This window comes from Prosopis cineraria, unplaced genomic scaffold (genome assembly GCF_029017545.1).
Source record: "Prosopis cineraria cultivar Desert tree isolate PC_DT_omini unplaced genomic scaffold, ASM2901754v1 PC3, whole genome shotgun sequence".
Classification (NCBI taxonomy): Eukaryota; Viridiplantae; Streptophyta; class Magnoliopsida; order Fabales; family Fabaceae; genus Prosopis; species Prosopis cineraria.
The window spans coordinates 33,110,272-33,125,350 of NW_026555334.1; the positions used below are offsets into that span (position 1 = coordinate 33,110,272).

Genomic DNA, 15,079 nt, shown 5'->3' on the forward strand with positions numbered 1-15,079 from the left:
TGCCCCGAACTTGCATTTCTTTTTTCTTTCTTTCTTTTTCTTTTTCTGACAAAACGGTTTCTTGCCCTTACCAAAAAAAAAAAAAACCATTTCTTGCATTTTTTGTCCCACGGGGGAAAATTATTTTTTATCGAGGTTCGACGCTGACCCGTGATCTGTTGGACTCTAATGCCGCTGCTCTTTGGGCCTGGATCCCATTATGTACTTATGGACCACCTTTTAAAAAGATAAAATAGTTTATTTTATAAATTATAGTGATATTTTATTTTCAATACAATCTTTAAACTACCCTTAAGAAAAAGAGAAATAAAAAATAATATTATATAATTTATTTACTTTTTAAAGGCTATATTTGTAATTTTACTAAATTTTATTCTTTATATTTTTGTTGTATTGGTATTGATGAAATTGATAGAAATAACTTATAAATAGGATTGGAAGGAATATTACTTCTTGTCGATGTAAAATCAATGCGAGGGTCTGTACCAAAAAAAAAACAAAATCAAGGTGAAGGTAAAAAATAAATGAAGGTGCTATAGTCAATCTTTGTTTTTATTCCATAAACCTAACAAACTAATATTGTGGTAATTATTTTGTTTTATTTTAATTTTAATTGAAAATAATAACCCTAAAAATCATACTCCATCTGTTCAAAAATGTAAGAAATTTTTAGTCTTTCAAGTAATCATTGCCTTTTTTTAAAAAAGTGCTCCTATTGATAGTGACTTCGTATTTATTATAGGGTGTTTAATGAAGGTAAATATGACAAAATAGGATTAGTTTAAAAGTAGGTAACTAAAACAGGATTAATGTAAAAGTAGGTAACTACTTTATTGAGGGTAAAATTTAATTAAAAATGCCTTATATTTTTAACAAAAGAAGTATATTATTAAGCAAAACAACGCTCAATTTAAGCTAAAATAATAACTATGAGATAATTATATATCAAAGTAATGCTTATATTTTGAGGGCAAGAAGTGTGTGTTCATCAACTTTGTACCCATCTTGATTGGGTTGATTATGTTTTAGTCATATTGAAATCAGTCTTTCTCAACTTAAAAAAAAGGGGACAGGATATGAAATTACTCTCAGGATGTCTTGTTCCATCTTAAATATTATATATATTTATATATTATTTTTTCTTTTAAATAGTGATAATTTTAACAAGAGCAGGCAATATATGGCAATCTCTTTTTTCACAATATATTAATTGCATTAATATAATATAATTTATTTTTATATTTACCTGTTTATTAATTTTTATTTATATTATATTTATTGCTTTATTTTTAAAAAAGTCAATAACTCCAAATATCTCAATTAAAGAAAGAGAATAATGATTTAATATTATACTTAGCTTGTCTGTTGCCATTGCTTTTATAGTCTAAAGGTCATTCCTAGTTGCTATAATAATATGTTATATCTCATATATATTATATATATAACTGATTTTAAATTATTGTAATATATGTATTCATAATGTTTGGTTTTAAACTTAACAAGTTGTATGATTTAATATTTTAATGAATATTGTTATTCAAATATTTGTTCTATGTTGTCCATTTTATTGGGATGCCTTTGTCCCATTCTAATCCCATCCTAGTTAAAAATCTAGATGAAAACTAAGCAAAAATTTAATCCTAATCATTTTTCGTAATGGAATGCAGGATATGGGTATCCCATTCCCACCCTGTTTTGTGAACATTCATAAAAAAAAAAAAAAATTATGCAATTGTCAAAATATTCTTTATTTTTCTTTCTCAGCAAAATGATATTACAATATAATCATATAAAATAAAAAAAATTGAATTTGGACTTTGATATGATTCGGTACATTACATGATTAAAAAAAATTATTATTTTGACTATAAAAAATAATTATTATTATTATAACTAGCACCGTCACCGTTATTACTACCAAAGTACCATTACTATCACCGCCGCCACTACTACTATATTGTATTGTTGCTGTTGCTCCTACTCTTATTGCTACCGCAACTCCTACTATTATTGTTGTTGCTGCTATTGTTACCACCACTAATTATCAAACTTTTGAATTGATTTTCTAAATTTAATGTTTTAATATTTCTATCTTACAAAATTATATTAACTCACTCATAAACTCAAACTAGATACGAACTCAATCAAACTCATGAGTTTATCATTTTTGCATTTTTAATTTACAAAATTATATTAACTAATTCATAAACTCGAATTAGATATAAGTTTGTTAAACTTGTTAAGCTTTTTTTTTTTTTTTTGAATCGAGTAAGTTAAATATATGCTATGAAAAATATAATTTGTAAAAGTTATAGAACCTAGTTTAAATGAAAGAAAAAAAACATAAAAAGCAAAAACTAATGCTAATAAAAAATAAAAGAAAAAATATCAAAAATAATTTTTCTATTTTAAAATTTTAATTTTTATATGATAATTTATTAATATAGATGTGTTTAAATTTAATAATTTATATTTTAAATATATTTAAATCAAACTACGGTCATATTTTATATTTTAATTATTTAATAATAAATTTTTAATAATTATTTATTAATAAAGATAAATTTTTATAAATTTACGATTCAAGTTTGCAATTTAAGTTTACATTCAAGTCACAAATTTACTTAAACTTTTAAACTATTTTGTTAAAAATTCATTGTTTATAAATAGCAATACATTAAACACTAATATTTTAGAAGATATTGGCAGACGATGAAAGTAAAAACATTAATGGATCATCTCTTCTTTTTCTCTTCCAAGAAAGAAGGCAAGGAAAATGATGGATAAATCTTATTAAAGTAGACAAATAATAAAAAATATCATAAAATGAAACAAGCATTACGAAGTTCTAAAAGACTCTACCCGTCTATAAAATATTTAAAATTATAATTGTTAAAATATAAATTAAAATTATTAACAATAAAAGTAAAGTTGCTAATGCAAGAAGTATAATTATTACTACATGATTAAATTAATAACTATTATCTTTTATACTATCAATTTTATATTTATTATTAATAATTTTACTTTAAGTTTTAACAACTATATTTACTATTATTTTGTTGAGGGTCATAAATATAAATTTATAAAAAATATATAAATCCTCCATATATTTAAAAATTAAAATAAGGATAAATTGGTTTATTGGCTAAAAAAATTTTTTTATCTAAAAAATATAGACCAAATTTTTAAAAATTGAAAGTATGATTGGTTCATATTAATAAATAAGAGGTTTATTATTGATATACAAGAAACTTATAATTAAAAATTAAAATTTATAAAAAATTTATAATTGATATATGCTAGTATATTATTGACATATATAATAAACCGATCATAATATAAAATATTAAATTATTTATTTTGTTTACTCCTATAATATAAGTTATACTTGTAAAAGCTCCTCAAAATAATTATTTCATTTAATAATTTTTTTTATTTCTTTATTTTGATGAGATATCAAGAAAATAATAAGTTAAAAAATTTTATTTATTTTACTGAACAAATCAGCAAATAGTTTGGTGGTGCCGTGGTGGACTGGTGGATCATGGGACTTTTTACAAGGATAAATAGTGGACACAGCTTATGTAGCAGATCACCCCGATGGAGTCCGGGACGATATAAAATCCCCTCCATATTCCCCCACTCTCCTTCGAGCTATCGGGAAATCGCGGCAGTTTCTAGACAACCAAACACTCGACTTTCACCTTCACAACCTGAAATCTTTACCTGCGCCGGATTCCTTAACGGTACTCCAATCCGTGAAATGTCAACCTCAAGCCAGCACCAGTTTCGATACACTCAAACCCCATCTAAAGTCCTGCATCTACGCAATCTTCCATGGGAGTGCGCCGAAGAGGAGCTCAAGGAGCTTTGTAAACCCTTCGGTAAGATTGTCAACACCAAGTGCAATGTCGGCGCCAATCGGAACCAGGCTTTTGTTGAATTTGTTAGTTCCTCATCTCTTCTCTCTCTCATGTTATCTAATTCTTGATTCTTGCTCGGATTTTTAACCATCTATTGAGCGAGTCTTTTGAGAAAAGTTAGGGTAAAAATAAACTGATGCACTTGCCAAAGGTTGATGCATGAAAGAAATTGAATTGAACTAGCGATATTATTGGATGGGCCAAGGCCAAGATGAAAATGAAACTTGTAAAGGATTTAAAACAAGAAATTGAAAATTTAAAGAAGCTGTTTATCCTCGTAACAAAATTTTGTCCTTAAAAAAGTGCCCTTAGCTTAATGAAAATAATACATTAGATCAGCAAGATTGACTTTATTGGAAGCATTTCAGCTCATTTTCTTACATTGAAGATGGTGTATATGCTCGTAACAAAAATCTTGACCTTTAAGGAATATTCTGTGTCTGCCAAATATCTGTGGTGGTGCTTTTTAATGTTTGATGAAACACGGTTCTTTTCGGACTATCCAACTCTAATTTCTGAACTCTTAAAAAATGATGACTTTACCAGGCAGATTTAAATCAAGCCATTTCAATGGTTTCATATTATGCCTCGTCTTCAGAGCCTGCGCAAGTTCGTGGTAAAACTGTTTATATTCAGTATTCTAATAGACACGAAATTGTCAACAATAAAAGTCCCGGAGATGTTCCTGGAAATGTCTTGCTGGTAACAATTGAAGGTGTGGAAGCTGGAGACGTGAGCATTGATGTTATCCACTTGGTAAGTGCTTTTTGAGTTGATTTGGAGATGTGCTGCAAGGTCCTTGTTTGGGCAAAACCATGGCTTTACTTCAATATTTGTTGTTTGCTTCTCTGCTAATTGGGTTTAGCTCTTCTTGATTTGAATTCTTATGCTTAAATATAACCGTTCATACATTATAATAATGGGCATAAATGCATGATCCTTGCAGCCTGTCATTTTGAAGTACATTAGACGCAACGTTTTCCTCTTGGGTCGTGCAAATTTTTTTTTTTTGGGGTGATTTAGACAGCAGGAACGGTTAGGTAGTATAGTCTGAACTATATAATGCTTAAGTACAGACTGTCATGAATCGTAGTTTAATGACTAATATCACTAGAAAGTGATTTTTCCTCGAAAACCAAATTCTGTTTTAGACCTTTTGTATTTTAGTGTATTAAGCAAAGTTAACCTTATTATTGCTGGAAGATATGAAACTCTAAGAGAAGAAAAAGAGAGCGTAGTTCTTAGAAGAAAATATATTTTTAAGTGCAAAGGGTAAAACAAAGAAAGAATCACTAACAATAGAAAAATCAAGTGTTGAATCTTGGTTGTTTTCCCTGCTGTTTGCATGATGCAGAGTTGAAAACCTGTTGACCCTTTTGCTTTTATAATCTTAACAGAGATTAGAGTCACTTTACTATTAGGAGAAAGGTATATCATATCGAGGTTTGTCATTGGAGAATTTTGCAATTATGAAAATTGTGTTTCTATTTCACCTGAACTCCTAATTCTTGGTGCATCCTATCAATTATATTTATTTATTTTTTTCCAATCTCACTTGAATGCTTTGTCATATGTCTCTAGGTTTTTATACCTTCAAATCACAGAGTTTATCTTTCAACAATTAATCTTGTGATCTATTATCTACTTCTCTTTTATTTAGAGTTAGAAATAATCCTGATTAAATCATGTGCCATTTTTTATTGAAATCGGCTGAATCACAGATGGTGATCTCTCATATTTAGATACTTTTGTTGGAGACAGTTTGGAATAATTATCATGTACGTCATACTCCTTTCTAAGGTCACCCATATAAGTCCAGGTGTCATTCTGCACTTATTTCTCATTAGTTTGAAACTTCTTGTTGTTGCCTGATGATCTCATGATTTGTGATGATTCCAGGTCATCTGGTCATGTACTGTATGATTTCCCACCTCGTTCTTTTAGGGAAAAAAATAATATGATGTCTGAACTAGTATTTTGTTCTGTTATTCAGGTGTTTTCTGCTTTTGGATTTGTACACAAAATTGCTACATTTGAAAAGGCTGCAGGCTTTCAGGTTAGAAATTTATCATCATATGACATTTATTTCAATATGTTACTGTTAGTATCCATTTTATTTATGTGTTTTCTCATGGCAGGCTCTGATTCAGTTCAGTGATGCTGATACTGCTGCTTCAGCTAGGAATGCACTGGATGGAAGAAGCATACCCAGGCAAGCAGTACTTTTGCAATTTGCCCTTTCCATCTTCCACTTCAGCATGAGTCCTGATTATAGATGAGAAAGTATTAAATTTGCTGATTAGGTTATGCTTCTGTACTCAGATACTTGCTCCCTGAGCATGTTGGTTCTTGTCACTTGCGTATTTCATACTCAGCACATACTGATCTTAATATCAAGTTCCAGTCTCATCGCAGCAGGTAATAATTTACTTGAAAAACTTCTATAATGTAGTATTCTTTGGTCACATGATTGCTGGTGCTTGGGATTCGCAGATAAATTGTCAAAGTCCTTGTTGTCATATATCATGGTGTTCACTGACCTGCTTATTGATATGTGCTTTTTGTCATCTAGGGGTTAGTGAAGCCTGATAGTCAGAATACAGATGTGTTGGCATATCCACTTAGTAAATTTCTTGATCTTTTTCCTGTTATTGCCATTAAAGTTGAAGTTATTATTCTTTACCAAAATGAACTGAAGGAAGTGTTGTTTTTCTGTGGGTAATTTTTCTGACCATTTGGTATTGATACTAGCTATCTATACTTTATAATTGCTTTGACATGGGAAAATGTCTTGGATTCTGATGTAGAAAATAAGAAAGAAGGTAGAAAAGAGATAGAGAAGTAGAAGTGATTTAAGGAAAGAATAAAGAAGAATAGAAGAGATAAAGAGAAACAGAGGGAAACCAGAGGAGAGAGATAGGGACTAATCTGAATAGTACGCTGTCATTGAGTCAAATGGGCTAATTACAATTGAGGGGAATCCTAATATTTATAGGATTCGGGTAAACATCCCTAGATAGGCGGAAATAAAGACAAAAAGACTTAACTAACCCCTTAATAACTACTAACCATCGAAATAACATGTCTTTTATTATTTTCATATCAGTACCCCCCTTTAACAGCCCTTGTCCTCAAGGGTTTGGAACTTGAAAATCTGGAAATTGCTTCTAGAAGTTGAGCAAAGACATCCTGCTTGCTTCCTCATCAGGTTTACCTTTCCACTGTACTAAAACTTCAGTAGTAACCTTTCCCTTATGTCTCCCTACTCTCTTATTCAAGATCACTTCTGGAACAAGGGTAGCTGGAACTTCTGGCCAATTTTCAGGGGGATGCCTCTGCTTGATAGAGGGATCTGGATATAATGTTAACAGTGAAACATGGAATGTTGAGTGAATTCTGGATGTAGGAGGAGGTTCTAACTTACGGTCTACCTTCCCTATCCTTTCCACCACTCTATATGGCCCAAAATACCTTGGTGCCAATTTCTGAGTACTCCTAGATGCAGTTGAAATCTGTTTGTAAGGCTGCAGCGGTAGAAAAACCCATTGTCCAACCTCAAATTCACAATCATTGCTTCTTAAATCAGCCTCTTGCTTCAAACGGTTAGCTGCCCTATCGAGATGATGCTTTAAAACATTTATCATATGTTCTCTTGCTGCAAAACTTCTATCTACATATGGAGCACATATTGGTGGTTTTTGTCCATAAAGTAATTTATAGGGTGTTGCTTTGGTTGAAGTGTGGAAAGTTGTATTATACCACCATTCTGCCAAGGGCAACCACTGGCTCCATTCCTTAGGAGTTTCCCAACACATACACCTGAGATATGTTTCCAAGCAACGATTCAATGCCTCTGATTGCGCATCACTTTGAGGATGGTAAGAAGAAGTAAGCTTTTGCTCAACCTTGATCGCCCTCAAAAATTCCTTCCAGAAAGTGCTGATAAAAATTGGGTCCTTGTCATTAATGATCTCATTAGGAGTCCCATATAACTTGTAAACATGATCCATAAAATGTTGACTCAAGGTAGCTGCTGAAAAGGGATGGGAAAGAGCCAAAAAGTGAGCATGTTTGCTTATTCTATCCACAATAACCCATATTACCTCTTTACCCTCAGATTTAGGCAACCCTTTCATTTTCCATTTAAAACCCTTCCATAAGCCATGAATCTTGAGCTTTTCTCCTCCAGCCACCTTTACCCATGATTCTGGTGTACAATCAGGTTGCCAGCCAAACTTCTTGGCTGTTTTCCAGGTCTGAAAAATCATGGGTACTCCCATTATCTATCAGAATCTGTGTCTATCTCTTGCCACAGTGTCCCACCGCTCTCATTGAAGGTGCACACCCAACACCTTCCATTGCATATGAAGAAATTAACGGGGTTTCATCTTTCTTGCACGCTGCCTCCTCTGGCTCCTCATTTGGCAATTCTTCTTCTAGGACTTCTTGTATTGTAATAAAATGCAATTGCATCTTTTGCCTTTTGGGACACTTGTGGTCCCTAGAGAATTTCTTGTGGCAGTAGAAACAAAGGTTTTTTCTCATTTGTTCTGCTTCTTTTGCAAAAAGAATTTTAGGGGCATTAATACTATTTTTAGAAGAAGTGGAAGTTTTTTGAAGGTATAGATGTCGACTTCCCTTTTTGTGGGGTCCCACCATCAAATAAAGCATGTTTTTATGTGGCCCAATTGTTTTGAGACCCTTGTGATGATGCAAAGGGGGGTGCAGCCACTTGTGCTACATTTTTTACACTTGTATGCTTGTCTGCTTGTCGTTGCAAGGTAATCTCTTGCATGCGTGCCAAGAAGCAAGCTTTTTGGAGAGTTCTGGGTTTAAAGAGTCTAATTGGACTTGTGTATTCCTCCGACAAACCTCCAAGATAAGCCTCAACCAAATATTCTTGGGAAAAATCAAGTTTAGATGCGATATTATCAAACACATCATTGAATTCTGCAAGGGAGGCTTTCTGTCTTAAATGCATCAAGTCTCCTAATGGTGTCTTGTGAGTGGGTCCAAATCTTTCTTTCAAGGCTTCAGCATACTCGATCCAGGTGGGAGTAACACCGAACCACATTTTCTCTATAGATTTATGCCACGACCACGCATTTTTGTCTAAGCAAATGGAAGCCATCTTAACCTTATCTTCTTTTGGGGTGCCATCGAGTTCAAAATATCTTTTACACGGCATGATCCAACCCAAGACATCAACTTGGGAAAATCTTGGAAAATCCATTTTCATAAATTGGGTAGGATGTTGATATTCATCTCGGTGCCTCTGATCTTCTCCCCGATGATGATAATGCCCATTTCGGGCCTCTCTGTTTCGATGACCATGGGCAGTGGACTCATCATCTCTTTCACACATCAATGAATGAATCTGTTGTGAAAGACCCATGACCTGATCATTGAGGGTGTCTACCGCATCGAGTTTAGTAAGCCTTCATTCAATTTCTTGTAATCTTTCCTCCATTATTTGCTTTTTCTGGCTGCAGGTCTTCACCATGTACCATCAAGATGAAAAAGAAGGAGAGAAAATGGCCAAGGAACAAAAGCTTTGGTACCACTGATATAGAAAATAAAAAAAAAGGTAGAAAAGAGATAGAGAAGTAGAAGTGATTTAAGGAAAGAATAAGGAAGAGTAGAAGAGATAAAGAGAAACAGATGGAAACCAGAGGAGAGAGATAGGGACTAATCTGAATAGTACGCTGTCATTGAGTCAAATGGGCTAATTACAATTGAGTAGAATCCTAAAATTTATGGGATTCGAGTAAACATCCCTAGATAGGCAGAAATAAAGACAAAAAAACTTAACTAGCCCCCCCTTAATAACAACTAACCATCGAAATAACATGTCTTTTATTATTTTCATATCTGATTCCTCACCTCATCTTTTGTCAACTGAATCTGTTAGTTGAGAAGATTGTCCATTTGTACATCTAATTTTATAGTTGTTTTGACTAACAATGGTTTTCTGGATTTTGGTTAGTTCTGGAGGAATATTATGCAGAATAATTGATGTAATGACTGTAAAATCATAAATAAATATGAAGAACCATACTTACATGAACAAGCCTGCTTTTCAAATATATTCCGGCCATTGTATTCAATCCAATATTTTTTATGGTCGTATTGAATTTGGATTTTATCTTGGTTAAAGAGAGAGTGCAATTGGCTTGCAAAATTCTAGTTTAGGGGTCCTTTGAGCATAGTCTCTTTCAGTTCAGGGATCTCTTAGGAAGAGAAGGATTCATGGATAAACCATGTTAAGTATGAGACCTAGGAGACTTATCATCCATTTAATTGGAATTTAGAATCAATGTTTGAGAAATCCAAAGGGCCCAAATATCTTCGCTGAAGCTCTTCCTATTTCTTCCATGCATTTAAATAAGCAGACAGATTCAACAATGTTTTCTGATCACTCATTTATCTTACCGGTTATCAGTTTTCCTTACAAGAGAGTTCATAGGCTTGAGGAAAATCTCCATTTTTGTTTCTTATCCTCTTCTTCTTGAGGCTTTATTCAAGAATGGCAATGTGTGGACAGTTCTATTTTCTTCTTTAATAAATGTTATAATTTTGATGTTCTTCTGATGTTGATGTTTGACTACTCTGCAGGGACTACACGAATCCTTACCTTCCTGTTAATCCTACTGCTATTGAGGGGGTGGTGCAGGTATTATCTTTATTGCAATTCTGCTTTCTTGTTTTTAGCATGTACTAACTAGATATGATCTCCAGCCTGCTGTTGGTCCTGATGGAAAGAAAAAGGAACCTGAGAGTAATGTGCTTCTGGCATCCATTGAAAATATGCAGTATGCTGTCACTGTAGATGTTATTCACACGGTAAGAAAAATTATTCCTCGTATGAATTTTAAGTTGTTGGCAAATTGTAATGAATGCTGCTGGTCTGCATGTCGCAGGTCTTCTCTGCATTTGGTACTGTGCAGAAAATTGCTATATTCGAAAAGAATGGCCAAACTCAGGCTCTAGTTCAGTACCCTGGTACTAAACCTACTTGACTTTTTCTTTCTTGGAAGTTATTGACTTATTTTGATGTCCTTTTTTGGATGGATATTTCAAAATTACATATTTATTGTACGTGCTTTATGAAATATGATGGAGAATTACTTTATGCTTTGTGTGTTTTGTTGGGAAAGGGGAAGCATGTTTCCTGGTTTGTAGCCCATTGAGTGCCATAAAAGACAACCCTGCATCCGGATGGAACATTTTCTTGGGAACTTTTTCTTTTACTTGAGTTCGTTGTGCTCTGCTAGGAGGGTAGCAACAAGCTGGATGCCCTTTTCAAGTTTGTGGGAGTGTAACCTAGGTTTCTTAGCACAACTGAATTAAAATATTTTAGGAAAAAGAAATGAAGAGTATGCCTGCAAGTGTGGCATTTCTGGAGAGTTATAAGATCTCATGTATTATTACTTTAGAGTAGCGGGAAAAGCATCTTTCAATTGTTACTGGATACTATGCTATTGTTTGTGGCTTTAGTACCGGGCAATTCTTGGACCTTTATTTTGATGTGTGATTGTCTTCCACTATAATCTGACAGAATCCTCTGTTGTTTTTTCTATCATAATCAGCATCCTTGGCTTTTCATGGTTTTTTATTCGTTGGTGTTTATTTATCTGCAGATGTTACAACAGCAGCAACTGCCAGAGAAGCTTTAGAGGGGCATTGCATATATGATGGTGGCTATTGTAAGCTTCATCTATCATACTCTCGTCATACTGATCTCAATGTGAAGGTATAAAAATATGTGTTTTTGAGTTAATGTTCATGAGGGAGAAAATGAAAGAGGGGGGATAAATATTGTTACTAAGAAGAAATTTGGACAATTCGTGGTCGGAAAGAGATTTGTTAAATGTATGCTTCTTGACACCTGGTTGCTTTTACGAGTATTCTTTTTAAATGTTTGAATAATCATCTATCAAGCTGATTGTAGTATTACATAATTATGATTGGTTTTAGGCTTTCAGTGACAAAAGTAGAGACTATACAATCCCAGATCCAAGTATGCTTGCAGCACAAGCTCCTTCCACAGCTTGGCAGAATTTCCAGGCTTCTCCTTTGTACTCTGGTAGTTCTCCTGCTGTGCAGGGTCAGGTCCCTGGAGGACAAGTTCCATCATGGGATCCAGCCATGCAGGCAGCTGCACCGAGTTATGTGCCAGCACCAGGTACTTTTCCTGGTCAAACCTATGGGGCCCCTCCAGTTCCTGCCTATTCCCCTGCAGCAATGCCTGCTGCTTCATCACCTCTAGCACAGACGAGTCATGTTTCTCATAATGCAAATTCTCTGGGAATCGCTCAGCCTGGGGTTCAACAGAATGTAAATTTACTGCCCAGTGGCGCTTCACCTCCAGGTCCTGGTTCCTCACCTCTTGTGCAAACCAGCCCAGCTGCTCAAGGATTGGGTCAGCCAAGTATGAGACCTGGTGGCGCTTCACCTCCTGGTCAACAACCTTACTATGGTTGATGAGTTGTCTTCAAGTAGTTGAAGTCACCTGGTTCAGGCAAAAAATTGAAGTCACTTGCCTTGCAATTGATTTTCCTTTTATTTTGTTGTTTACCTTTTAGTTGGATCTCAAAGAACTCTGCCCTAATTTTTTAATGTATTGCAGCAAGTATCATGGCTTTCCTTGTATCTCTCTCTTGTATTTTCCAAGCTACCCTTCTCCTTGCGGGGTGTTTTTCGCTCGTTTTGTTTCCTTTATCGTTTTGAAGTATTATTATGCGAACCTTTGCATCGTGGTACCGAGCGCATCTCGAGGAAATGCATGCTCTGGCCGCTTCTTATTTCTCTGAGCTGTTTTTGGATGTGGCCATAGCTAGTGTCACTGCCTTGAAGAAGGAGCCTATCCAATTCAAATTGCGGCTCCGAGTGGCCTCGTCATTGAATTTAATCGGAGGGGAGGAAAGAAGAAAAGAAAATAGAAAACTTGTCTGTGATTGAAGAACTATTAAAGTCTAACGTCTAATAGCCGATTTAGCATGGACACTCAAAAAGAAAACAATACGTTGACAACCAGAGACTGCTATCAAGGGCTGGCCCAGATCAGTGCCATTTGCATCTCTTGGTGGTTGCGCTTCCGAAATGATGAAATCCACAGGGAGAATTATTATGAAGTTCTATAGTTACGGCGTAAATATAGTGGAGTTTCATAAATTATCAAAATATTCTCAAAGTTTTAAGTCTCTTTTACAGGTCTATGTAAATGGGTTGATACACATTGATAACGTGTTGCTGGCATAATAAAAATGGCAACTTAAGTATACGGAACATTTTTTTTATAAACAATACCTTGAGTTTATGAAAATGACAGCCTATATATTTTTAAATAAGAATTTAGTTGTATGTAAATAACCTGACTGTTGCTAATTAAATGACAACTTACTTATTTATAAATAACAAATTAATTATATATCAATAATAACTGGGATTTAAGGAAATTATAATTTACTTAGTAATAATTTGATTAGAAGACACCTCAATTGGGTCGATGAAGAAGAAAATTCTAAGAATAATAAGTGAAAAGTATAGAGGCTAAAAGGGGCTAGAAATAATAAATAGAATTAAAAACATTAATTTTAATGGGAAGGGTTATAAATACTAAAGTACAATATTTTTAGTTTAAATTCATGTAAATGCATAAAACATCTTTAAGAGCACTGTTGAAACTAATAATAATAGAATATAACATAATCAAATAGTTATATAAAAAATAAATGATAGACATAAGGCATCAACCGTTTGTGAGGTGATGGGTAATGTTAATAATCAAGGCAAAGTATTTTTCGGTTCCTGGTATGGAAAGAGGATGCCAAAGGGAATTTGGATTGCTATAAAATGTATAAGCGTAGCCATCAACCAACTTATTTGTATGTATATATAATTATAATTAATGCATAGGGCTGATATTTATTATAATTATAATTATAATAATTGACATAATATATCATAAAAGGCATTATACCATTTTTATTTTTAAACAAACAAATCACTAACATGTGCCGTGAATTACTTAAAGAATGTACACATGACTTGACGAAAAATAAGTTACGAAGCTTTAGAAGCTCGCACAACTTCGCATCGGATCATGCACAAATTCAAAGAAGCACATATAATAATCATAATAAGTCAGTGGAAGTTGTTCTCCATAATTTTAACAAATTCACGGAAATCTATTCGGCCGTCTCCATTTTCGTCGAAGGTGGCGATCATCTTCTGGCAGTTCTCAAGTTCGGTGGCTTCCTTCAACCCCAAAATACACAGAACTCTCTGCAACTCCCTCCCATCGATGAAACCATCTCTGTTCTCATCAAACACATCGAAAGCTCTCTTCACCTCCTCCAAGCTCGGTTCTTCCTCTTCAAACATCGCAGAAATCTCACCCCAACCATACCTTTCCTCAAGTTCCTCGCTTTCTGGGCTGCAAAAAATTCCCAAGTTTCCCATAACCATTTTCACCTCGTCCCTCTCTAGCTTCGCATCATATCTGTTTTCACGGCTTAAACTCTCGCCGTGACTCACCTCGGTGTCTGATACCTGTAGCTGTACATCTTCTTTTACCTTTGGGTTGACAGGACTAAGTTGGGACTGAAAAAAGAAGAAAAAATTTCTGAAGAATGTCTGCATTCTGCACAAGAGGGTACTGCAGAGGAAAAAATCGACCAGAACAAACAGGGGAAACTGTGATGTCTTCTCCATAGTGATAAGGAAGGGAATTTCATCAAGAGCCATTGTTCCAGGTAGAGATATATACTTCTAATTCAAAGACAGATATGTATAGTTAAAATCTTTCAAATGTTCGAGTTGCTGGAGAAGCAAGGGAGGGAGATATGGGTTTTATAAAAGAATATGGAAGAAGAAGAAGAAGAAGAAGAAGAAGAAATGGTCATTTGTTGACACCGTCATAGGAAATGCCCACGAAATTAAACAAAGTGTTCCATTTACGTTGAGGTAAAGTACGGTCAGGCTCTCACCTGCACTTTTTGTAATAATAATAATAATAAAAAAGGGTCAGGCTGACCTGCTTTTATTGGCCTTTTAATGTTTGGATTTTGTGTCAAATTATGCTTTTAGACAAGCCATGCTGGTTTAAGAATCTCCGTGGTTGACTGACCAGACCGGATGGGCAAATGAGG

General features: G+C 34.0%; 2 protein-coding genes across 4 annotated transcripts; one reads left to right on the forward strand and one right to left on the reverse strand.

Annotated features, from left to right (window-relative positions):
* Positions 1-3,588: 3,588 nt before the first annotated feature.
* LOC129305182 (polypyrimidine tract-binding protein homolog 1) lies at positions 3,589-12,578 on the forward strand. 3 transcript variants are annotated; one of them, XR_008591915.1, is made up of 10 exons: positions 3,589-3,949; positions 4,473-4,682; positions 5,920-5,982; positions 6,065-6,138; positions 6,249-6,344; positions 10,542-10,599; positions 10,665-10,769; positions 10,847-10,928; positions 11,567-11,798; positions 11,904-12,040. XR_008591915.1 is itself a non-coding variant. In XM_054945150.1 (10 exons), the coding sequence occupies exons 1-10, from the start codon at positions 3,767-3,769 to the stop codon at positions 12,408-12,410; spliced, it is 1,491 nt and encodes a 496-aa protein (XP_054801125.1). In that variant the 5' UTR covers positions 3,589-3,766; the 3' UTR covers positions 12,411-12,578. The 3 variants fall into 3 exon arrangements, 2 of the variants coding, with proteins under 2 accessions (XP_054801125.1, XP_054801126.1); XM_054945150.1 differs by having other exon boundaries at positions 11,567-11,679; positions 11,904-12,578; XM_054945151.1 differs by having other exon boundaries at positions 11,567-11,632; positions 11,904-12,044.
* Positions 12,579-13,888: 1,310 nt separating this feature from the next.
* Positions 13,889-14,833, reverse strand: LOC129304445 (probable calcium-binding protein CML46). Its single transcript, XM_054944106.1, has one exon. It carries the CDS (start codon positions 14,673-14,675, stop codon positions 14,073-14,075), a length of 603 nt encoding a protein of 200 aa, XP_054800081.1. The 5' UTR covers positions 14,676-14,833; the 3' UTR covers positions 13,889-14,072.
* Positions 14,834-15,079: the final 246 nt, after the last annotated feature.